This window comes from Eschrichtius robustus, chromosome 3 (assembly GCF_028021215.1).
Source record: "Eschrichtius robustus isolate mEscRob2 chromosome 3, mEscRob2.pri, whole genome shotgun sequence".
Classification (NCBI taxonomy): Eukaryota; Metazoa; Chordata; class Mammalia; order Artiodactyla; family Eschrichtiidae; genus Eschrichtius; species Eschrichtius robustus.
Window position 1 is genome coordinate 1491204 of NC_090826.1, and position 23018 is coordinate 1514221.

General features: G+C 66.6%; 2 protein-coding genes across 2 annotated transcripts; both read right to left on the reverse strand.

Annotated features, from left to right (window-relative positions):
* Positions 1–358: 358 nt before the first annotated feature.
* On the reverse strand, positions 359–7336 carry LOC137763058 (nascent polypeptide-associated complex subunit alpha, muscle-specific form-like). Its single transcript, XM_068541806.1, has 14 exons — positions 6811–7336; positions 6382–6576; positions 4993–5071; positions 4799–4853; positions 4566–4581; positions 3645–3920; positions 2887–3005; positions 2717–2845; positions 1953–2624; positions 1565–1673; positions 1308–1478; positions 1060–1256; positions 613–754; positions 359–516 (listed from the first exon to the last, which is right to left on the reverse strand). The coding sequence occupies exons 1-14, from the start codon at positions 7334–7336 to the stop codon at positions 359–361; spliced, it is 2844 nt and encodes a 947-aa protein (XP_068397907.1).
* Positions 7337–8543: 1207 nt separating this feature from the next.
* LOC137763065 (collagen alpha-2(I) chain-like) lies at positions 8544–21499 on the reverse strand. Its single transcript, XM_068541821.1, has 15 exons — positions 21228–21499; positions 20925–20992; positions 20354–20631; positions 19924–20077; positions 19584–19731; positions 18042–18222; positions 17628–17882; positions 16476–16893; positions 15654–15929; positions 14800–15568; positions 14636–14719; positions 14035–14245; positions 13154–13255; positions 8905–9189; positions 8544–8807 (listed from the first exon to the last, which is right to left on the reverse strand). The coding sequence occupies exons 1-15, from the start codon at positions 21497–21499 to the stop codon at positions 8544–8546; spliced, it is 3765 nt and encodes a 1254-aa protein (XP_068397922.1).
* Between the last annotated feature and the right edge of the window lie 1519 nt (positions 21500–23018).

A 23018-nucleotide genomic window follows, 5' to 3' on the forward strand; every position in this document is an offset into this window, starting at 1 on the left:
TTTCTTCGCTCAGCACTGTGCTCTCAAGACGCATCTCTCTCCCGCGAGACACTCTTTCTTCCTCCTTCTAATGCCGTGTTGTTCCAAGTGTGTGTCCCCCACCCTGGGGCCTCCAGCTCCCCGACCTGACAGGGCTGCCCTGGATACCCGCCCACCCCCCCCCAATCCCTTGGGGCCTGGAGGGGCTCTTTCTCCGGAGCAGAGCGGCTGGGTCCCAGGCTGCACACACGTGCCCTGGCTGAGTGATCCCTGCTCTTACCCAGGACTTGCCCTCAACTAAAGCCCTTCCCTCCTGCCCCCGGGCAAGGGTCCTGCTCCGTGAAGCCCCTGCACCCAGACGTGTGGCTGCATCACCCAGTCACTCCCGCCTGGCCTCGCGGTCAGGGCTGCTGCCATGTGCGGCCTGGCGGGCCCTGGGTGACAGCCTCTGTGCTGGGCTCTGGCTGGCTTGACCCACTCGAGGCGGGGAGGCCGGGCTTGTCGGGGTCCAGCCTCCATTCTCTGCGTCCTCATCCGCTAGGTCCAGGGTGGGGCACGGGGGAGGCTCCGGCAGCAGGTGGCTCCTGGTAGAGGGTCCAGCTCCAGACTCTCAGGCCACAGGGGAGCCCTGACCTGTCGCCCCATCGTCAGGGCTCCTCCACCTTGGACCCCACTCCCAGCCTGGAGGCTGTGCTGGGGTGGCAGGGATGCGGGAATAAGCAGGCTCTGTGTGGGAGGGGGCTTCGGGGGAGGCTTTGGGCAGTGAGGGTCCCACCTGGGGAGGAGACTCCGCAGGCAGCTTTGGGGGAGCGGGGAGGGGGATGGGCAAGGCTGGGGTCGGGGCCCTGGGCAGCAGACGGGCCATCCTTTTGATTCCCTGATATCGTTCCGTGTCAGCCCTTGGGGGCCTCGGGCCAGGTGTCCAGCCCGGGGTGGACACCAGGGGGGACCTGGGCAGAGGGTCTAGAAAGGCTGGCTGTTCGGGGCCGGGCCCAGTGCAGCCACACCAGCTGGGCTGGGGTTGGTGGGTTGGGATTCTTCTCATGCCAGTGCTGCCAGTGGAGGATGTGGCGGCCCCACCTCCTGGGCGCTGGCACAGAAGGCGGGGGGCAAGAGGGAGAGGGTGGCCGGAGGGGGGCTCGCGGTGGCCCCTGTGGCGCTCTCACTGCGAGCCCGCTGCTCTGTGGAGCATGGTGCGGGGGCACCGCGGGGTTGGGCGGGGTTGGGATGGAAGCAGTAGCCAGTGTCCAGGCCGGGAGGCCGGGCCTGAGGGACACCTAGGCCCCCGCAGCGGGCGACGGCAGGGCGGGTGGGCGCTGTGGACTCACCAGGATGGCAGCCACTCCATCCCGGGGCCTCGAGGCTGGGCACTGGCCACTCTATGGAGGCGGATCTGCCCGTCTGGGTGTGGGCATCGCCCCCTGGGCGCTTGGGCTCGGCCGGGCCACCCTCCAGCCTATCCGGGCCTGTGCCGAGGGTCCTGATTAAACGGCCGGCTTCTGAGGGTCAGGAGTCCAGTAAACCTTTCGGCCCTGTCCCCCCCCGACCCGGCCTGGCTCTGAATGATGTCACCGTGACTGCTCACCCGTGGGCAGTAGCCAGTTCCCAGGCCTGGCGCTGGCATCTGGGCCGGGGTCTGAGCAGAGGCTGGAGGCCTGAGAGGGGCGGTGCCCCTCCTTAGCCCGGGGGTCAGCCTGTGAGAGCGGGAGGGGCCGAGCTGGGGACGGCGGGCAGCTCCTCTGACCCTCAGCCCCTCCCCGCGGGGGCCAGCGTGGCTGGAAGCGAGGAGCGCCATCAGGGGCCCTGGCGTGGCTCGGGGGGCGGGGCTCACGGGCGCCTGTGCTGCCGGGGCCTCAGCTCGCCAACCGCTGACCTCACGGCCCTCCGTGGCCTCGCCTCAGCTCCTGGTGGGTGCTGTTGCCTAATTAGGCTCGACTGTGCCAGCCCAGCCCGAGCCCCACGCCCGGCCCCACTGTGGCAGACATGTCCGGGCACAGCTCCTGGGCTCCCGCCGCGGCAGGAAGCGTGGGGCCTGCTCGGAACCCTGGCAGTAGCCGGCTCAGCGGCCAGAGCTGGCGCCGGCCTCTTGGGCTGTGTGGCCAAGGGGCCGTGGTGGTCCAGCCGCCTCGGGGGAGCCACCGCAGGTGAGCCGGGGGCCCGGGCGGCGGCGAGGGGGCGCCCAGGAGGGGAGGTGGGCCTGTGGAGGGCTGTGTGGGCCCGGCGGGGCTTGGGTGGGCAAGCGGGGGATGCGTGGCATCCCCTCTGTGCTCGTGGGACGTGCAGGACCCCAGGGAACTCCTGGGGGAGCAGGGAGGGGGATGGGCAAGCCTGGGACGGGGGCCCTGGCTGTCGGGCCCTGGGGGCAGCCGATCCCGGGTCTGCTGCTGATCTTGGGGGGGGTGGGCCAGGTGGAGGGCTTGGGGGCTGAAGCCTGCCAGGGTGAAGGAAGGGCAGACCGCCACGGGGCCCTCCTTCCCGGGTGGCTGGAGAAGGGCCACGAGGTAGGGCGGCTCTGAGGGGCCCTTGGGAGGGGTGCTGCCCCCCGCCCCCGCTGTTTTTCCCACCTGGGCAGAGCGTGGCTCCGGGTGTCTTGGGGCCCAGGTGTCCCGATGTCCATCTGAGGGCCAGGCCTCAGAAGCTCCGTCCTGGGCACGTCAGAAGTGCAACAGAGCCCAGCGGCCAAAGCCTCCCATGCTGGCCTCTGTGGTCTCTCTGTGGCCCCCGGGAGGAGGCTCACAGGAGGCAGTGGCACAGAGGAAGTCTCTGGAAGGAGCTGGCCTGCGGGAGCGAGGAGGCGGTTGGCTGGGGAGGAGCTGGAAAGGTGCAGCAGGGGGGCCTGAGCAGAGGCCAGGGTGGGACTGAGCCTCTATGGAGGCCACGCGGAGGCCGGGCGGGGTCTGGGCCCACTGGGGGGTGGTGGGAGCCCAGCCAGACAGCCCCGGGGCCGATGGCTGCCTGGGAGGCCAGCGTGGCCTCCACCCACCGCCCAGACCGAGTGGTAGCTGGAAGGGCCTGAGACTGCGGACCTGGGGGTGACAGTGCAGTGGGACCTGAGGGCTGGAGAAAGGGCTGAGGGGCCCACCTGTGCCTTGGGCTCCTCCTGTGGTCCGTGGGGCCCCAGCGTGGCCCAGGGCTGGCCAGTGCATCCAGCACCATCACAACAGAGGGGGGCTGGCCGCTCTCTGTAAAATGACTCCTGTGTTGCCTTTGAAATTTATCAAGCTATGGAACAAGTCCCAGCACAGAGAAACAATCAACACTTTGGTGATGCAGCCATTGATAAGATCCCCTGCCCTCTGGCTGCACCTGCTCCTCCCCCAAAGCCTCAGTGTCCCCGGTGGGGTCACCTCCTGCCAGACTCCCTGCCAGGCTGCCCTGCACCCCACCTTGAAGGGCTGCTTGTGGGGGGCGGTGGGGGGAGTGGAGCAGGGCTGCAATACAGCCCCCTCCTGCACTCCCGCCCAGCACTCACCTGGACGCTGGACAGGCCTCACTCACCAGCCCCGCTGCCCCTGCCTCTCTAGGAGTGATGAGCGGCAGACCCAGCCTCCATCCCGGCAGAGGACGCTGGGGCCCTCGGGGCAGAGGGACCTCAGAGCAGCCTCTCCCTGCCTCCCTCAGATGGCCGGCCCCAGCTGGTAATCCAGGCCAGTCCCACCTCTCACCTGCCGCCTCACTGCCGAGAGCCCTCAGAGCCCTCGGTCCCTCCGCGATGGTGCCCTTGCCCGAGGACCCAGGCCCTGATCTGGAGAGCAGACGGCCTTTCCTGAGCACGAACATTCTGCCTGTGGGTGAGTGAGGCTTCCGGGTAGACGGCGATGCCGTTCTGGGCTCAGTTCCCCAGCGGGCGTGATGTCCTGGTCCCACCTGGGGCACAGGGGGCCCCGCCTGCTCCTCCAGGACTGGGGGGCTGCTGCGGCCTGCCAGGAGTGGGATGTCTCCTGGCACAAGGGAAGAGGCACAAGCAGACTTATTGGGAAGGCAGCTTGGGGGCTGCCAGCTCCCCCTGCGGCTCCGCCCGGCCTGGTCAGACCCGTGCGAGCCCTGTGCTGGCTCGGGGGCCTCAGCCGGTCTCTTAGCTGCGTGTGGCGCCTCCAGGCCTCGGTGTCCTGTGGCCTGTTGGCCGGGACACTTGTGGCCTCTGGAAGCGGGTTGTGTGGGTCGAGGACCCCGCTCTCTCTCTCTCTCTCTCTCTCTCTCTCTCTCTCTGTCAACTTTAAAAGCCATGGGACTATAGTATCCAGACTGGAAAGCGCACAGACCTCAGGGGCGCAGCTGGGTGAGGTCACACGCTCCGCCCTCCAGACTGGGGAGGGGGACGTCCCGCCTGCCCTGGGGCTGCGCCCCTGCCCCCAGCAACCCCCGGCTCACCGTGCTTCTCACGTCCAACACCCAACATTTGTTTGCTGCATCTCGACTCCCAACTTTTGGAATCACACAGGTGCGCGGGTGGACCTGGCCAGGTGCGAGAGCCCCTGCCTGAGGGGAGGGTGGGTGCCTGGCGGTGCCCTGGTCCTCCCCGGGCAGCCCAGGCTCCACGTCCAGCCAGACAGACCATGCCCACACCGCGTGGCAGACTTACATACCAGGCTGGGCCTGGGCCTGCGGGAGGTGGGGGGCTTACCCCTCCCCGCTCAGGGCACCTGGCTGCTTTCTGCCCTGAGAGTCTAGCGTGTTGGGCTGAGTTGGAGTTGAGGCCTCCGCAGTGTGTGCCTATACCCCCTACTGGCCCTGGGTAGACTGAGCTGAAAAGCAGGGCCCCGAGCCCAGGCAGGGGCTGTGCGCCTCAGAGGGCTGGAGAAAGGGCTGAGGGGCCCACCTGTGCCTTGGGCTCCTCCTGTGGTCCGTGGGGCCCCAGCGTGGCCCAGGGCTGGCTAGTGCATCCAGCACCGTCACAACAGAGGGGGGCTGGCCGCTCTCTGTAAAACGACTCCTGTGTTGCCTTTGAAATTTATCAAGCTATGGACCAACTGCCTGGGGACGGTTGGTCTTGAAATTTATCAAGCTAAGGACCAGGCTGCCTGGGGACGGTTGGTCTCCTTGTAGTCCGGGCTCCTCAGGAGCTGCAGGACGAGGGGGGAGCTCGGCGCACCTGGGAGAGGGGATGGGCTGAGCCGGGGGGCAGCCCAACACATTGGTGGGTGCAGGCCTGTCTCTGGCATCTCGGCAGTGTTTCCTTCTCAGGTGTGTGGTTGGGCCGGGTGCCTGGGGACGGTCAGAAGGGCTCTGGGATCTCGTCCACCTGGAGTGGGAGACCCCGGGGGGTGCGAATTTCTGGCTGGTTTGCTGGTCCCTCTGCTGAGCGGCAGGTCCACCTCTGGCTGGGGGGCGGGGCGGGCAGGGGGTTCCTCGTGGCCCCTCCTCGGCGGACACAGCTGCTCATGGGACCCTGACTCAGCTCTCCTGGGACGGTCCTGGGTGAGGGTCTGCGTGGCGCCCAGCCAGCACCAGGCTTGTGGGCGTGATGACAGGTCTGCACCTCAGTGGGGTGTGCGTGTGCATATGTGTGTGTGCATGTGTGTCTGTGTGTGTGTGCACACGTGCTCACGCACAGGAGGCCTGCTCTTCCTGGGCGGCCGAGGCCCCAGGAATGCGCGGTGATGGCGAGAGCGTGTGCGCGCCTGTGGGCATTCGTGCTCCCTGCCCCCGTGGGCCCGAGCCGGCCGGGACTCGTTCCTCCCACATTCCCCAGATGCGCCGGGACAGGACAGGTCTCTTCCGCCTGAGGGGGCGTGTCTGCTCAGAGGCGCACAGTCCCCTGCCTGGGCTCCCGGCCCTGCTTTTCAGCTCAGTCTGGAATGGACGCCAGAGGAAGGGGTAGTTGGAATGGGGGAGCGGAGGGGAGGGGAGGCTACCAGGCCACTCCTCCGGGGGGTGGGACGGACGGAGCCTGTAGTTCTGGGCGTGCGGAGGGGCTATGATGTCGAGGAGAGGGGGCTCCACCGTCAAACTACCGACCCCTCCCCAGCTCCCCTCCCCCTCCCCGAGCTCCCTGTCCCCCCCATGCCCGGCTTGCTGATGCTGACGTCAGGCTAGGTCCTCCACTGGGTGCGGGGCGGAGGGCAGGGCTGGGGGGGATGCCTGATTTGGCCCTGGAGGTCCTTCCAGAAGGCTCCTAAGGCAGCCCCTGTGAGCAAGGGAGGCTTCCCAGCCACGAGGGCGGGGGAGGCCCTTGGGCCGGTGTGTGCTGGAGGCTGCCTGGGGACGGTTGGTCTCCTTGCGGTCAGGAGGCGCCTCCTTGCGTTGGACTGAAGCACGTCCGGGCTCCTCTGCGCCGCAGTGCCTGCCCTGGCTGAAGCCAGCTCTGTCCCCAAGCGGCAGACAGGCGGGGGGCGGGGGGCCACGGGTCAGAGCGGTGCCCGAGAGGTGTGGGCCCGGGGGCCGTTCTGGAGCCCTGGCTACTTGGGCTCTGGGGCCGGGTGCAGGTGGCGCCAGTGACGTTACTCGGGGCCACTTGCGTCCACGGTGCCCACGATGGGGGCAAGCCCTGCTCCAGCCCAGGCAGTGAGTGTGGCTGGTGTTCCCGTGGTGCTGTGGCTCTCGTCTCGGCCTTGGGCCCTTGGCGCAGAGCAGAGCCCGTGCACTCCGGAGAGGAGCCTGGTGGGTGGACAGTGTGGGGACCAGGCCCACGGCTGGGGCAGTGGGACGGCCACACCCCCACTGCGCTGTCTTCTCACCCTGTTCTCCTGCGTCCCTGGTAACGGGGTTCATTTAGAGCTACTTAATCTCATTCAACAGGCCGAAGGATGGGAGAATGCAAATGAGCTGCCCAGAGGCTATGGATCTGGGGGTGACGTGGGAGGCACGCGGGGCCTGGGTCTGGCCCCTCACCACACTGGGTCTTACAGCGCTGGGGCGCTGGACCGTGTGTCTGAGTCTGAGCCCTTATTGGCCTGGGGCTGGAGGGGCTGGGCGGCTGTAGCCTCTGGGCCATGAGGCTAGGGGAGGGGACTCGCGTAAGTCCACACGGCAGGGGTGCAAGCTCTGGGGGCTTCACAGTGTGTTCGGATCCGCTGCCGTCCCTGGGACTTCGCGCCGGCTCTATGTTGGCCTCGCCTGTATTTCTTTCTTCCTGGCTGTGGAAGCAGGACTTGCTCCGAGGAGATGCTTTGGAAAGTACAGAATACACGACCTTCCTTGAGCCCTTGTGTGCGTGGGTTTCTAACTGCTCCAGGTTACCAGCTGCGTCTCTCTGTCCCCCCCAACCAACCCCTCCCGACAAGCCCGGCCCTGGGGGCTTAGACCCGCTCGGCTCCCTTCTAACCTTGGCGTCTTCTTCTGGAGCCTGCTTTTTAATGGCCTCCTCACTCTGGTGGGCGCAGCCCCTCGGGCATTGCCGAGCATCCAGGAACCTCATGAGCGCTGGCTGTTATGAATAATGTGGCGGAGAAGACGCGTGCTCGCGTCTTGGTCTGTGCCTCTGGCTGTCTCCTTGGAAGCACGGCAGCCTTGGCATTGGATGTTCACCAAGCTCTTTGAAGCTCCCGCCTTCAGCTTCCTGGGCAGCCTCGGTGTCTGGTGCACTCGAGCCGGCCTCCCCCGCTGCTTTTCCAGAATTAGCCCCACCTGCTGAGGGGTCAGAGGCCTTTCCGGAAGAGGCAGGACTCACCTTCAGGGTGATCTGCGCCTGGGAAAAGCGATCACGGCTTCCTGGACAATAGTGGCTTTGGGCTCCTTCATTCTCTGGACACCCCTGGGGGCCTCTGGGCAGGGACGAGCTCCCCTTGCGCAGAGGGTCCTAATCCTCACGAATACAGAATGCAGCCTGGTTCAGAAAAGCAAAACCAAACCCTGCCTCTGAGTAGATAAAGTACAAGTTAGTAAGTCCAAGTACTATGAGTTCATCTGCTTCCCTCGGGTGCTCGCTCGTGGCCTATTAACTCTCAGTTTATGCACAGTTCTAACAGGCAGCCCAAAGGGTCAGCTGGCCAATTTGACTCTCCAGTCTTGGAGAGTGTGGTGAGGGTCTTTCTTCCAGGAAACACCCCACCCAAGCAAGCAGAGAAGCACTTGACTGCGGGGTTTCCTAGCAAAGGGGACGGGGGACAGAACCTTTCTGGTCCTGTCCCCTCTCTGGGATCCAGCGGGCCCCTCTCCCTGGTGCCACATGCACTGCTATTCCTTGTCATCATGAGTCCTGGGCAGGTTGTGTGGATGAAGCCATGAGTTGTTTTTGTCCTCGGGCATCTACCCTGGGCCTGGGCGCACAGGGATGCCCGAGGCTCCACACGCAGGGGTGGCATGGGGGGTTCCCCCATGCCCAGAGCTTGCTGCACAGGGGAGATTTCTTCTGAGAAGTGCGGGGCTTGCAGCTCCTAACTATCCGGCATGCGTTAGAACTGGGCTGGGCCCTGGGACAGAGACCTGGCTTTGATGGCAGATGGGCAGGAGGGCCCCAGACCATCCCGCCCAGTCTTCAGGGGAGCAGGCAGCCCAGGGCAGGCTGGGAAAGGGGGACAGACCGCTGGGCTCCACATCAGGGTGTAGGGAAGGGGCTGCTGCAGTTAGAAGCAGGGGATGGAGCTGGGGGCTGGTCCTCAGGATGGCTGGGGCCGGTGGACAGGCTAAAGCTGCAGCTGGGGGCCTGGGTGCTGCTTCCTGCAGGAGGAAACCTGGTCCTGGGCCAGGGGAGCAGGGGGCCCAATGCACTGGACCTGGGACTCCTCTGAGCTGACCAGTGCTGGGGGCTGGCCCTCCAACCGCCCTACCCAGCCAGCCTGGCCAGAGGAAGCCAGCCGGGCCAGCAGCAAGCTTATCAGAAGCTGCTTTGGGTTTGTAAGGTGAGGGATGTTAGGGGTGGCGGTGGGGGGGGGGGCTCTCTGCAGGGACTGGGGAAGGGGCCCAGGCCCCGACAGGGGTCCCCGGGTGGCAGAACCTCCTGGTGCGTGGAGCCTGGGCAGGGCAGCGCTGGGAACAGCCGCTCACCGATGGGGCTTGTGTGGGAGGTGACCCTGCACTGGCGCTGCTGTGATTGACAGGGGAGCCTGGGTTTCTGGAGTCTTTGGGGGTCAGGCCCGCTGCTACAGGAGGCCCAGCCCGGGCCTGGTGTGGCCCAACCTTGGGGGCTCGTGCCGTGCCCGGCGTGGGGCACTGGGAGTCTCCTTCTTTGGCCTGGAGAAAGCTAGGGCCCCTCTCCGCCATCTCGCCTGGGGGCAGCAGCTCCCTGAGCTGAGCCACGCCGTTGCCTGCAGGCCCTGTCGCTTGGGAGAGCTGGGGGTGGGGTGGCCGTGCAGGCTGGGCTGGCTGGCTATTCCCAGTGCCCTGCTGCCCTGCCCCTGCGGACTGGGCCCCGGGGAACACAGGGCTGCCCAGGGCACGGCCTCTCCTGAGTCTGGCTGGATGAGGAGGGGTTGGGGCCAGGAAGGACACCCATTGGGTGGGGAGTGGGCGAGGGGGGCATGAAGTCCTGCTCGGCCCCTCCCAGGGTTCTGCGCCAGGACTCATCCCGGAGCCCAGAGCCCAGAGCCTCTGCCCTCCCGCTGGGCTGGGCAGCCCTGTGGACTGGGGAGAGCCAGCCCTCAGCGTGTGCCGGCACAGGGTGCTGGACCCGAGCAGGCCCTGCATGAGGGGCTTCGGGTTCTGCTTTCTTTCAAGCCAGACACGAGGGGTGCACTTGGGCAGCAGCCGGGCATCACTTGGTCCAGCTCAGGCCCCCTCCTCTCTGAGCATGGTCGCCCGCCCCAGAGACTTGAGGTCCACCAGGGGTCACCCCGCTCGCGGTGCCGGGGCCCCACTCCTGGCCGGGTGCACCTTGGACCTCCCAAGGCCAGCTGGACGGCTCTGCCTGAATCTCAAACTCGTCAGCATGAGAACTGGACGTCAGAGCCTCCCCAGCTTCCCAGTCTGAGCAGACAGCACTCACCCCTGGAGCCCAAGTCCTGCCCCTCAGTGTCTCAGGTCCCCGCGCTTTCCTCTACCCCTACGGCCCTGCCTGTCTGAGCCACCTGGTTGTCCCGGCCCCGCTGAGGAAGGCCTGCAGCCAGACCCCGCATCTCCCCCTCTCCTCTCCCCGCCCCCCAGCCCTCTGTCTTAATGATCTTCTGGACCTGACCCGAGAACAGCCCCTCACTTTTGTCTCTAAGGCCCGCTGTGATCTGGCCCCTGCATCCCTTTCCCGCCTCGCCGCCCCCCAGCCCTCTGCTCAGCCCCTCCCATCCGAGGACCCCTCCTGCTGTGCCAGGAAGCCACCTAGTGTCAGCTGTGCCAGTTAAACTGGGGAGCTGGTCGTCTCCTGCTGGTCAGTGGACAGAGGCCTCCGGGGTAGGGGCCTTGGGATGGGGGCCCACTGAATTCCTAGCCACCCAGCCGGGCACCCTGGGGACTCACAGAGAGTGTTTGTCAGTGGTTGCAGGAATGAAAGAACAAAAAGGTGAATGAATGAATGAATGAATGAACAGAGCCATCACCCAGCAGACGGGCTGGCTGCTGCGTGAGAGCCATAGTTGGTTTATAACAGTGGTGGGTGCAGTAGGCCAGGGGTTTGGGCGTGGGGTGAGAAGAGGGGGCAGGGCCCAGCATCCCCTGGTCCAGAGATGCCCTGGGGTGGCCCTGGGGGGGTCTCTCTGCCAGGGCTACCCCCCTGTGCTCCGGCCACCCCCTCTCTCTTGCTCCCTGCCACTCTCCAAGGCACACTCCCCTCCCCCACCCACATCCCTCCCTGTCACCCAGGTCCTTCCCTGCTCCCCCCAGGCCAGTGGCCCCCAGCTAGGGGAGAAGGCAGTGGCGGGCACTGAGTGTTGGGGTGGCCGCAGGGAGGATGGGGAGGGAGCTGTGCTTCTCCTTCCTGTCCTGCCCCCACCCAGGGCCAGGAGAGGGCACCTCCAGCCACCCCGGCTTGGGCAGGTCAAGGACTCTGCCCTCCTCCCCGCCCCCCACTGCAGCCCTGGGCCCCTCCTCCCTGGCCTGCTGGCCTCCACATCCACGTTGGCTTGGGCCTGAGCTGCGGCTGTCGACTCTTTTCTCCCCAGCTGGCCTTGGCTCTTGCGCTGGGAGCAGCCCTCCACACTCCCACCCACCTGCCACCAGCCTCCCACCCTCCCCATCCACAGGCACCTCCCCTGCAGGTCCCAGGACGTGAGAGCCCCCGGGGGGTTGCTCACATGGTCTACCTCTTGCACTCAGTTGTGGCTGCACTGCCTGACCCAGGGGTCCAGGCTGGCCTAGAGCCGAGGCTCTGGCCCTGTGGATGGCCGTATTAGACATGGCCTTGACCAGGCCCCCTCAGTCCTGACCCAGCTCAGGGGCCCCGTCCTCGTCCTGCCAGACCCAGATGGAAACGCCCACCCCTGCCAGTGAAAGAGGTCCTTTGCGGGCAGGATACCTGGTCTCGGGGGGCCTGGGGCAGGTGCCTTCCTCTCTCTGCACCTCAGCTTCCCCCTCAAAGGAAAAGTGGGGTCAGGAATCAATGATTCCTAAGGGCTGGCAGTGCCCACAAAGACCTCTGGCCCATCAGACATGCCCCCCAGTCGGCACCACCTTGGTGCAGCAAAGTGCCCTGGGGGCTTGGGGCAGGTGGGCCAGCCCTCCTCCTGTGCCCATGGAGATGCCTGGCGACCACCCAGGCTGACACTGGCCTGGCCAGGGCTGCCCCGGGCTCCGTGTGTAGGAAGCAGGAGACGGGAGAGCTGGATCTGATCCTGCAGGTTGTCTTGAGCTCTGATTGAGAACTAGACGTCTTAAGACCAGCTGCTGGTGAAAACTGAAACACACTTTCTAAATTTAGCAGGTGAGAATTGCACATTCACCCCATTAAGCTTATTGATCTGGCAAGCGTGCCCTTGTTCTGCCCATGGCACTTGCTGTGCCTCTTGCTGCCTCTGTGTGTGTCTCTGGGCCCTGTGTGCTCGCTGGTGACCTCCAGCTGCAGAAAGGTTTCGGAGCCGGGCTCTCGCTGGGGCCACCTGTTACACCCAGAGCCGGGCAACGCTGCCCACGGGGATGGTCTCTGGGTACACAGGGCAGCAGGACAATCTGGCAAGCAGACATGCCCGAGGCTAGCTGCCAGGCTAGCTGGTGTGTTTGGGGATCATCTTGCTGGAGACAGACGCGAAACAAGGGCAAGGCCCCTGTGACATCTCAAGGGAAGTTCTGTGACGCAGTCTCAGAGGGGGCGTGCTCGCGTGGAATGAGGGAACCAGGGAAGGCTTCCTGGAGGAGGGGCCTCACTCCAGGCCTTGGGAGCCAAGTGGGAGGGGCGGAGGCCAGTGGGTGGGGCCCCCTGGGTACCAGGCCGAGGGAGCTGTGTCGAGTGACAGGAGAGCAGAGTCCCTGAGGGTTTCGAACCGGAGTAGCACTCTCACGCCTGTGTAGAAGCAGCACGGGTAGGGTGCCTCAGAGGGAGGCCCAGAGGCCAGAGGGGGTGAAGGGGAGGCCCGGATAGCAGCCCGTCTGGGAGACACAGGTAAGGAAGGGTGGCCGGGGTGGCTCTCAGCGAGGGCGATGCTGGGCGGGGCGGGGGGCAGGCTGTCTGCCCTGGCTGCTGAAGCTGCCCCCAGATGACCTGGTGGGCGTGGTAGGCACGTCCACACACCACACACCGCGCGCAGCCTCCTTGTGTGGAGGCCCTGAGCCCCGCCTGCCCAGAGGTCCTGTGGCCTCCTTCCGGGGATTCTTGGAGTCTCTGGCGCAGAATGGAGGTTTCTTTCGAGGTTTCTGATTTGCATTTCAGTTTTGATTTCGTGCAGGAGCAAGCCCGGGTTCCCCGTCTCGTCGTTGCCCTTGGTTTCCGCGTCTCTGTCTCTGGGTGTGTGTCTGTGTGTCTCTTTGTCCCTGGCTCTTGGGCTCTCAGCCGTGTCCCCTGGGCACAGAGGGCACATCCCTGTGGGCTGCTGGAATCTCCCTGTGCCCAGGACCGGCAACTCTGTCCCCGTGAGAGGAGCCACCCCCTCCCCCCAACAGGGCCCCATGCTGCCTGAGAAAGGTGTGCAGGTAGGAGGTGCTGCCCACTCGGGGTACCCAGGAATTTTCCCCACCTGCCCGCACCCAGCCCAGCTGTCACTCAGGAAAGCCTTGGAGGGCTGGGGATGGGCAGAGGGCAGAAGGAAGCCCCCAGCCCTGCTCGCCAGGCCCCTGCTGTGAGCACCCACTGGTGTGAATGTCGTGGGGCCTCCCGGTGGGAGTCCCGTCCTGGCCGGGCTTGGCTCCCGAGAACCTGCGGGGGCTCCTTCACTCTTACCCTGCCTTTGCGCTCGCCCCACTGAGCCCCCTGCACGTTTCTGGGCGTCTCCATACTCCACCTTCTCAGCCATCTCGGGTCCTGGGCACTGTCCAGGTGGGGCTGGGGAGGAGGGAGAGGAGTGGGTGGCCCTGGCCCGGCCTGGGCATCAGGCCCTGACCTGGGGGGTGGGCAGAGAAGCCGCTGGAGATGGTATTCCAGGAAAGGAAGCAGCCCGGAGCCGCCGTGGTGGTCCTGAAGGTGGAGGGATGCCCTAATTGCTGCCTCTGCAGCTCTGGATGCATTACTCTGACAGCCCCTCACGGAAGTGTTGATGGGGTCTTTGCCTCCAGTTCACAGCCCGGTGGGAGTGCCTGATGCCTCCCTGAGTGGGGGCTGCCAGAGCCAGGTCAGCCTCAGCCAAACGAAACGTCCCCAAACACACACCTGGGCAGTTCCCAATGCAGGTGTGCAGGGCTGCGCTGGGAGTTGGGGCCCAGCCCTTGTCCAGTGTAGCTGGAAAGCAGGAAGCCTCGGGAATTCAGCTGGTCCTGGCAGATGCCAAGATGCTGTCTCTCGTGCTTCAGCTTTGGCCCTGAGAGGGCTCTCAGGTCCACCCTGGGGTCTGTGGCACAGCCAAGGAATCTGCCGTGTGGCTTGGGGAAAGTCAGGAACCTCTCTGGGCTGCAGCAATCTGGAAAGAACCTTAGAAACTAGCAGGTCTTATACCTGGGGAAACTGAGGCCCAGAGAGGGGAGGGGTTTAGCTGAGGCTACTTGTGGGTCCGCGGGGAGCTGGGACATGAGCTTGCATCTCGTCTCCTGTTGTCACTAGACCAGGCCCAGCGGGTGGGATCTCGGCCTCTCTGGACACGGGTGCTTGGCCAGACCTGTTCTCCTGACCTGCCTCTCCTGCCCCTCCTCCACTGCAGCAGAAGGGGAAGAAAGGCAGGCTGTAGGGGGCTCCCAGAAGCCTGATCTGGCCAGGAGGTCCCACGAACGAGGGTCCCCAGGGTCCAGACCCCGGCTCTGTCGCTGCTTGGAGGACCCTCCAGGACCTGGAGCAGTGAGAGGGCGAGTGTGCTGGGGCTGGCGCTGCCGTCGGGCAGGGGGCCTGTTTGGGGAGGCAGGGGGCCCGTTTGGGGAGGCAGGGGGCCCTTTGGGGAGACAAGGGGGTGGGCAGCTCCCACTACTGCTTTTGGTCTCCACGCTCTCTCCAGACTCGGGGGTCACAAGTTTCCAAGACAGCAGCGCTAAGCGCCCCTCCCCCAACCCAGGGTCGTCTGCCCCCTGGTGTGAGCTGAGCGGTACCTGGTGTCCCGAAGAGGAGCCACTCCGGGGCTGGGCTGCCACCCCTCCCCCGCAGCTGCAGACACTGGTGCAGGTTTCTGCACGTGCCACCTTACATCTTGGGGGAGGGGTGGCCCAGGCCCCTCGCTTCAAGCACCAGGGTGGCGGTGGGTTGGGAACGTGGGGGGCAGTGCCTGGCAAACACCCGTCTCACGGAGCTGAGCCGCTCTCTGTGCAAGTGCCCAGCCTCTGGAGGGCGAAGCGGTTCTCGGCCCCGCCCCCTTCCCAGTCCCGCGGCCTGCGCCAACCGGAGAGGGGATTGGAGGGGGAAGTGGGGGGTGCGGGGAGGCTGCGGGCGCATCTCTGCGGGGCAAATACTTTGGGCGCGGGGCGGGCCGGCAGGCACCAGTGTGCGCCCGGGCTCCCGCGCTCTGCGCCTGGGCTCCGCGTCCCACGCCCGCGGATCTGCGCCGGCCGCGAGCCCGCGCCCCCGGCCCCCTCCCCGCGCGGGGCGGGCAGGGGGTGTGGTGCGGGCGGCACGAGTGACAGCGCTCTCCGCGCGCGGCGCCTCCACGGGGCGTAGTGTCAGCGCGCCGAGCCCGCCGCGCGCACAGCCCGCCGCGGGCTTCCGAGCCGGTGGGGCGATGCCGCCCGAGCCCGAGCCCCGACCCCAGCCCAAGCCCGGGGCCGGCCGCTGACGGCGCCCCTACCCCGGCCGCCCCCACCCCCGCCCCCGGCCCCGCCGCCGCCGCCCCCGCCACCGCCGCCGCCGCCGCCGCCGCCGCCGCCGCCGCGGAGACAATGGACGCGGGAGCCGCCCCGCGGAAGCACAGTAGGTGCCGCGCCGCTCCTGTTGCTGCGCCTGGGACTCCGTGGACGCGCGGGGGCGCCGCTGCCCTGGGCGGCGGGCCCGGCCGGCGCGGGGAGGGGGCGCGCGCTGCTCCCCTCGTGCCGGCCGCCACGGCCGCCTGGTGGGCCGAAATGCTTCTGAGGTCCAGACCCCGGAGGGGGGCCCCCCGATGTTGGAGGGGTCCGGCCGGGGTGTGGGTGTCGGATGGCGCGGGGCAGGTGAGGGGTCCGGGCTCTTTCGGAGGCCTCCGGGGCGGGCTGAGGGATCTGGGGGCCGCCCCCTGCGAACTTTCCTGCCCTGGTTGAGGACGGATGTCTCACCGGGGCCCCTGAGCTGAGGCTGAGCCCTGCTGAGCCCAGGCCAGGGCACCCCGCCCCCTCACTGGTTGTAGGTGGTGCACTGCCATTTGGGTCTGCGGCGAGGTTCTGGGGGGACACTGCGCAGAGAGGGGCCTGGCACATCTCCCGGGGCTGCAGGTGCCGCTTCTGGCCTTGGGCCAGCCTCTCCCAACACTGGCAGGCGTGCGTGCGGGCGGGCGGGCACTGCCGGTTCAGGCGGGACCCAGCCAGGCTCCGGGACAGCTCTGTCCAGGTTGTCTGCAGGTGCTGGTGGGGTGGGGGAAGCAGGCCCTCCTGGGGCTCTGTGCCTGCGAGCGGAGCTGTGGGGCAGGCGTCCTTTAGGGGACGTGGACACTTCCGGAACTGGCAGAGGGAAGATGCCAAGGAAGCAGGAGACCTCCCCAGCCCCCATCCTGCCTGGCGACCGTTGAGGTGGACAGAGTGACCACGGATGCCGTGCTGAAGCTGGCCTTTCCCCCTTGGCCTTCTCCACCCCGCACCCATGAAAATGTATCAGTCTGTGTCCTCTCTGTCCCTCTCTGCCTGACCTCTGAGAGGTGACACTTGGCTCCCCTGGCACCTGGTGCTCAAGTGCTTCTGTCATGGGGACCCCATTTGTGATGAGCCCACAGCCCCGTCAAAGAGCGGCAGCCCCAGAGGGGAGTTCTGGCAGGTCAGATGTCGTCATCTCCTCTCGTGGGTGGTGGGGACAGGAGTCAGCCTGCCTGTATCCCCCAGGACCCTGGGATAATGGGAGAAATTGGCTCTAAAGACCCCCAGCAGCCCCCCGACCCTGTCATATTTCCTCTGTACTTAACCCATAGCCACATCCTCTGTGTGGCCCTGTGGGGAGGGTCTGGGGGTACCAGAAGGGGTGGGGAGGCAGGTGGAGCGTGTGCCGTTGGCCGTGTCTGCAGGGTCCCCACGGACCCCTTTCCAGAGGCCCGACTGCTCGGTGGCCCCGCCTGGCCTGCGCCTGACCAGAGGCCGCGGCCCTGTGCCCGCGGTGTGAGAGGGCTGAGCCTTTGTCAGGCCAGGCAGTGTGTGCCGCGCCTGGGGCTTCCCAGAATAGGGTGGGGGGTCCAGTGGCCTTGATGTCTTGGACGTGGCGCATCCAGGGTGCGCGGTGAGCCCGAGGCTGGGCCGGGGTGTCCAGGGGTCACGCCTGACACCCAGCCACGGATGCTGCTTTTGAGGGGCAGCCGGGGGCACTGGGGGGCTGTCCCGCAGGCTGGCAGTGGCCCCCCTCTGTGGGTGACCAGCCAGGGGCCCCCGCAGCCGGTGCTTGGGCCAGGTCCGTGGGGTCCCGTAGGTGCCAGAGGGACCTGTGGCTGGAGAGACCCCTGCAGACCCTCTTGGGGGTTCCCCGAGGCCCTCGCCCTGTGTAGCTGAGAGCTCAGCTTACATAATCCCCCCGCCTGGCACACGGGCTGCCGTAAGCAGCAGCAGCCAGGTTTGACAATACGAGTTGTAATTGGATTTTAATTTTTAATGTCTGCAGTAGATGGAGAGATATGGACCAATTTGTATATACTCTGTTACCCTGCGCCTGATAGGCCTACTTCATTAGCTGCTAACTATCGTGCCCGCCCTGCTCCCCGCTCCCCGCTCCCCGGAAGGGAGTCTGGTTTGGAGACCCACGGGTTGCCTGCCACCTGCTCCACTGCTGTCACTGCTGGGCCAGCCGTCCCCTCCCCTGTCCCGCGCCCATGTCCACTGTAGCCCCCAGGCCCTGTGTGCTGGGGGTCACTGGGAAGGGACAGCCATCGGGGCCACTGAAAATGCAGCTTCCTTGTGGGCTAGCTGGGGCTTTTGACCCCAAGGGCCACAGGGCACAGATGGGTCTTCTGGGGTTCCGCCTGCCACTCCCAATAGCCAGGCCGGTCCCTGGAAGCCAGGGGTGGGGGCAGGAGTCAGGACTCTGCGGTCTGGTCTCCCAGGTGCTGGGGGTGGGTGTGCCCCGAGGTGCCCCCGGGGCCTCCAGACAGACCCAGGCCCCAGGCAGAAGTAGGACCTACCTGCCCGGCCCCATCGCCCACCATAGCTTGAGGGGTCCCAGGAGGCTGGACGGCCTTCTCCCCTGCACTGCCCTCCCCCCGGATTATTCTTAGGTCTGTTGTGTAACAGGCCCGCATCCACGGCTCGGGTAGGAAGGGCTCCTGGGAGACGTCTCCGGTGCAGCCGCCCGCCAGCCGAGAGCAGAGCTTTTGTCCCTTCTGCTGCCCGGCACAAAGGGGCAAAGGAGGCTGCCTGGCCGCCCAGCCCAGCCCAGGCTGTGGAGAGAGACCCAGGGCCGGTGGGCGCTCGCTCCCTGGGGCTGATCTGGCTTGGGTCTCCTCCAGCCTCCGGCCCCTGCAGCCGTCTGTGTGTGTGTGTGTGTGTGTGTGTGTGTGTGTGTCCCTCTGGGGCAGAGTGGCCTGGGGGGGCCCCACCCCGCTCCTGTTCTGCGGGGGCCCCACCCCGCTCCTGTTCTGCCCCCCCCAACCCCGGCTCTTCTTCCTGCCTTCATCCCCGCTCTCTGCTCCCAGCAGCCTCTGGGGCATTGATCTCAGGGTCTCCACCCCCACGGATCGGAGCAGACGCTTCACACCTGTTTTCACAGCTCCTGCTCCGCTTCAGACGGGGTGGGCCAGGGGCTCCAGGAGGCTCAGGCTCAATGGCAAACAAGCTGGGCCTGGGGAGGCCCAGGGTCGGGCCGTCCACTCACAACCCAGAACATGTGTGGGGGGAAGGCTCCGAAATGTTCACCTCGCCTGCATCCCCTGGGGTCAGCGGCCACTTCATTGCCTCCTTCCCCGTGGGGCCCTCGGAGACGTGCAGACCCCGGCCCTCGTGCACACACGCTCATTCTCAGGCCCCCTGGGGAAGGGGGTGAGTGGCCGGCACGTTGGGGCTCCTACTTTCCACCTGTACTCAGAGGGGGGCCCGTCCCACTGGCTAATGGGACCCAGCAGCTGGGTTGGCGTGGGGAGCAGGGAGAGACATGGGCCGGCACTACAGGTGTGATGCAGGGATCCGGGGACCAAATGCGGGTCCAGGGGCGGGGGGGGTTTACCTGGGGCTTCACCTGGGGCTTCACTTATGACTGAACCCCCGACCCCAGGAGCCAGGAGGGCAGGGAGGTGGGGGGCAGGGTGCAGTCTCTGAAATGTCCCTGCCCTGTCCCGCAGGGAGGGAGAGTCCAGGGGGCCTCTGGCCTGAGCGAGGAGCTCGGTTCTCCCGCCTCGCCTCCTCTGTTCCCCTCACTGCTGTGGGACCTTGGGTCTGTCACCGAGGTGCCTGCCCTCCCTGCCCTCCTCCAGAGGGTTATGACCAAATGCTTCTTTAATGGAGCTCCCTGCCAGCATGGGGCGGCTCCTGGGCCTGAGGCCTCTGTGGTCCTCGTCCTGGTGGCCTCCTGGGCAGCCAGACCCGAGCAGAGACACCCACCTCATCAGGAAGGCATCCTGCTTCCTGAACTCACGTGCCCTGCGGCCAGCTCGAGAGGGCGGCATGAGTGTCCTGGGGCTTCCGGAACAAATGACCACAAACTAGAGGGCTTAAAACTACAGACATTTATTCTCTCACGTCTGGAGGCTGGAAGTCTGAGGTCAAGGTGTCGGCAGGACTGCGCTCTCTCTGAAACCTGCAGGGGAGGGTCCTTCCTGCCTCATCCAGCTCCTGGCGGCCCCAGGCTTCCTTGGCTGCAGCCTCTGTCTCTGTCTTCACATGGGCTGGTCCCCCGTGTGTCCTGTCCCCCCTCTTCTTATGAGGACACTTGTCATTGGATTTAGAGCTCCCTTGAGTAATCCAGGATGGCCTCATCTCAAGATCCTTAACTTGATTACATCTACAAAGACCTTTTTCCAAATAAGTTCTGGGATGTAGCCGCACCTTTTGGGGGCCACCATTCAGCCCACTACAATGGCTGTGTTGTCTGCCCGCTGCACCCACTGGTGGACACCTGTGAGCCAGAGGCAGGGCCCGTATCTCACCCCTCTGGGCCCCATGGGCTGAGGATGGGCTGGCATGGAATTCCCTGACAGCACGAGCAGAGCTGCCCAGGGTGGAGCCCTGCCCGCTGCTTCCCGGGTTCCCACCACCGCAGCCTCTCCTTGGGCCGGACACTGGCTCCAGAGGCACCTGGGGGGAGGAGGGAAGGGGGCCCTGGAGGTCCTGGCCTCCTGGGGGATGTGGCGGCCAGGTGGGTCCTGGGCAGGGGCCTCACCCTCTCAGTGAATGGCTGCTCCCAGATCCCGCAGGCCCACTGCTCACAGCGCCCCTGCTGGGGACGGCAGGCAGGGTCTCCCAAATGCCCCCTCATCAAAACCTGACCTCTGTGGCCGGCGGTCTGGGGGCTCCAGTGCGTCTCTGGGCCAGGAGCAGCCCGCCGGCTCCAGCGCGTCGTTGGCTGCCTGACCAGGCCCTCCCGGCCCCAGCACGGCTCTGAACAGCCCCAGAAGGGTATGTAGCGGGCTTTAGGCATTACCTGGGAGAGTGGAAAAACATATTTGAGAGAGGTGGGGGCTACTTTAGTAGAAATACGCGTTTTAAACAGGATGCCAGGTGAGGGGTGGGTGGAGACCAGGTCTGCAGGTGGCTCTGCGCTTCCTGGGAGCACCCTCTGCTCGGGGCTGGCCCTCCCAGGATGGGCGGGATGCGGGGTGGGAGGGCCCTGCCCCAGAGGGGCAGATGTGGCTTGGCTCCTGTTCTGCCACCGGCTCCCATGTGGCCTTGGGCGGGGGCTCAGCCTCAGTGTCTTCACCTGTGAAATGGGCGAATAGTAGCCTGCGGAGCAGTAAAGGAGAGGTTGTGTGTGGTGCTCTGCCTTCCGCCCCCGCCTGTGGGGACCGCCGCCGCCCCCCGCCCCTCTCCCGTTCCCCGAGCTCCCCTCGGCCTGTTCCCCGCCATTCCGCAGAACTTGGCTCTTCCCGCTGCTTTTCCCTGGAGAACCGCCAGCGCTCAGCGTCCCCTGCTTCCAAGCGCTGAGTAGCGACTGCCGGCCCCGCGGGCCTTGGGGCGTGGGTGAGCGAGGCCGCTTCTCTGCACCCAGAGCTCAGCGGAGCTCAGCCTCCACCAGGGCCCCCAGGGGAGCCCACAGCACCCGCCCAGCGGCGGCCGGCACCCCGAGGCTGGTTGGAGGTGGCTGAGCTGCCAGGCGGCCGATACCGGGAGCCCCACCCACCAGGGCCTGGTTCTCCACCTGCAGAATGATGGTGGGGGCCCTCCTGCACCTCCTACCTCCCGGAGACGTTCCGTGTCCTCGAGGGTCGCTTCCTTCCTTGGTGGCCTTTCAGCGCAGGGTGTTGCTCTGGGCCAATTACCAAATGGCCCACTTTTCCAAGAGCCTCCAGTTGCCTCTCCGAGCAGCGAGGACGAGGGCCTCCGGGAGGCCCCCTGCAGCCTTCAGAAAACGGCAAAGGGGCAAATTCACGAGCCTGGTCCTGAGTCACGCCTCCCGCCTACCCAGGCCTCCAGGCTGCCGCTTCCTGGGCTGTGGGTTCCTGGGCCAGATGCTGGTCTCCCCGGGCCTCAGTGTCCCCACCTGTCACGAGGGGTGCTGGTGATGGTGGGGTGAGCGAGTTAACCTGTAGCCAAGGTGAGGGACATGCCGGAAGGCGGTGATCGCTCCACCAGACCTGGAGCTGCTTTGCTTGCCCTGAGGGGACGTGGGCTCCTGTTGCTCGGCCCCTGGAAGCAGGACCCAGGATGCCAGGCAGGGGGCAGCGGATGGGGCCCGCTGGTCCGGGAGGGAGGCCTCTGTTGGCCCCCACAGCGCCGAGGGGCCAAGGGGCCTCTCGATCCCCCAGGCCCCGCCACCTCTGGATGGGGCCCGGGAGGCGGCGCTGCTTCGGCTCCTAACTGCGGGTCTGGAGCCTGGAGCTGTGTGTGCCCGGTGGTGCTGCCTCATCCCACACAGTTACCTGGGGGAGCGGCGCCAAGGGTTGCAACCTGCAGCGACAGGCCAGGAACTGCCACCAAGAAAGTGGCTAACGAAGATGGATTCGGCCGCTGGGAAGCCCAGTGAGCTCCTGCCTCCCCGGCAGCCCCTGCCCCTGCCCCTGCCCGGTGGCCTCTCCCCAGCCGCGGGAACTGGCTCCTCGGGCCCCAGCTCACCCCCAGAGCTGCTACCCCTACACCCCCTCGTGAGAAGGGCTGTGGGCAGCCCTGCGGGTCTGTGGTGTGGGCGGCCACGGCCCCTCTCCCTGTGCAGGGGCTGCCCGGGGAGGGTCCCCTGCACTTGGGAGCAGAGTGCCCCTGTGACCGTGGATCGGACGCCTCCCCAAGGGGCTGGGCCAGCATCGCGGGGCACAGGCGGGTGGCCCCACGGGGCGGTAGGCGTCCGCCTCCTGCGTCCACGGGCTCTGGGCCCCCAGCCCCGCCTCCCCCGCCGTGCACCAGGGCTGCTGGGAGGTGATGATTCAGGCCCGAGCTATGGGGAGGCTCTGGCATCCGGCACACCGTGCACAAGCGTCTGTTCACACAGAACGCAGGTTCGGAGCCCCGGGACCTGTGTCACCCTCCACAAATGCCAGACCCGTGCCGTGGGGCTTGTGTTCCCAGCGGCCTATGGAGGGCCGGCTGAGCGGGGCCCCCCGGCAGCACGGGTACAGCACGGCTCCCCTGCCGGGAGGGGGCGCCCCTGGGGACTGGTGGGGGCCTGTGTCACTGTCTCCCCACGGGCACCGTGTCCGCCCTGGTTTACAAAAGGAGAGGTGAGCCCAGGGGATGGCTGGGCCCGGGTGCTGGACCGGACCCCTCAGGGAGCAAACCGGGGCTTCCCGGAGCCGCGCCTGGGCCGGGATCCCCAGCTGCCCATGCGGCCCACCTTGCGCGCGGGAGGTCAGCCTGGGGGGAGGATTTAATCTCAGCTCAGAGGCAGCAGCGCCGACCTACAGTGAGCCCCAGGGACAGGGCTGGCCAAGGTGGACCGTGGTACTGCCTCTGCCCTCCCCTCCTGCCCCCGCCCTCCCCTCGCTGCCCAGGAGAGCAGCAGGTGGGCCTGGGGAGGTGCCTAGATAATTCCCGGTGGGGGAAGCTTGGCCAGGGCTCCCCAACCAGAAGCAGGAACAGGCCTCCCTTCCCGGGGGCCTCGCCCGTCGATCTGGGTCTTGGGAGGCCCCCTTGTGCGTGTTATTCCCAGGCCCAGAAGCCTTGGTCCTGCTATCGCCCCATTTACGTGGAGGCTGGGTGGGGTGACCTGCCGGGGCCCTGGGGCGGCAGGCGAGGAGCGGGCGAGACCCTCGGCGTCCGGTGCGCTAGGGCCCTCTGTGCACACAGCAGGCGCTCACTGGGTGCTGGTTCCGCTTCCCTTCATGGAAGGGGTCGTGGGGCCCGGGCATGCTGGCTGCGGTGCGGGGGTCAGGGCCACTCCTCCTGGCACGGACAGGCACTCCTCCTGGCACGGACGCCCTCTGCACCGCCCTTCT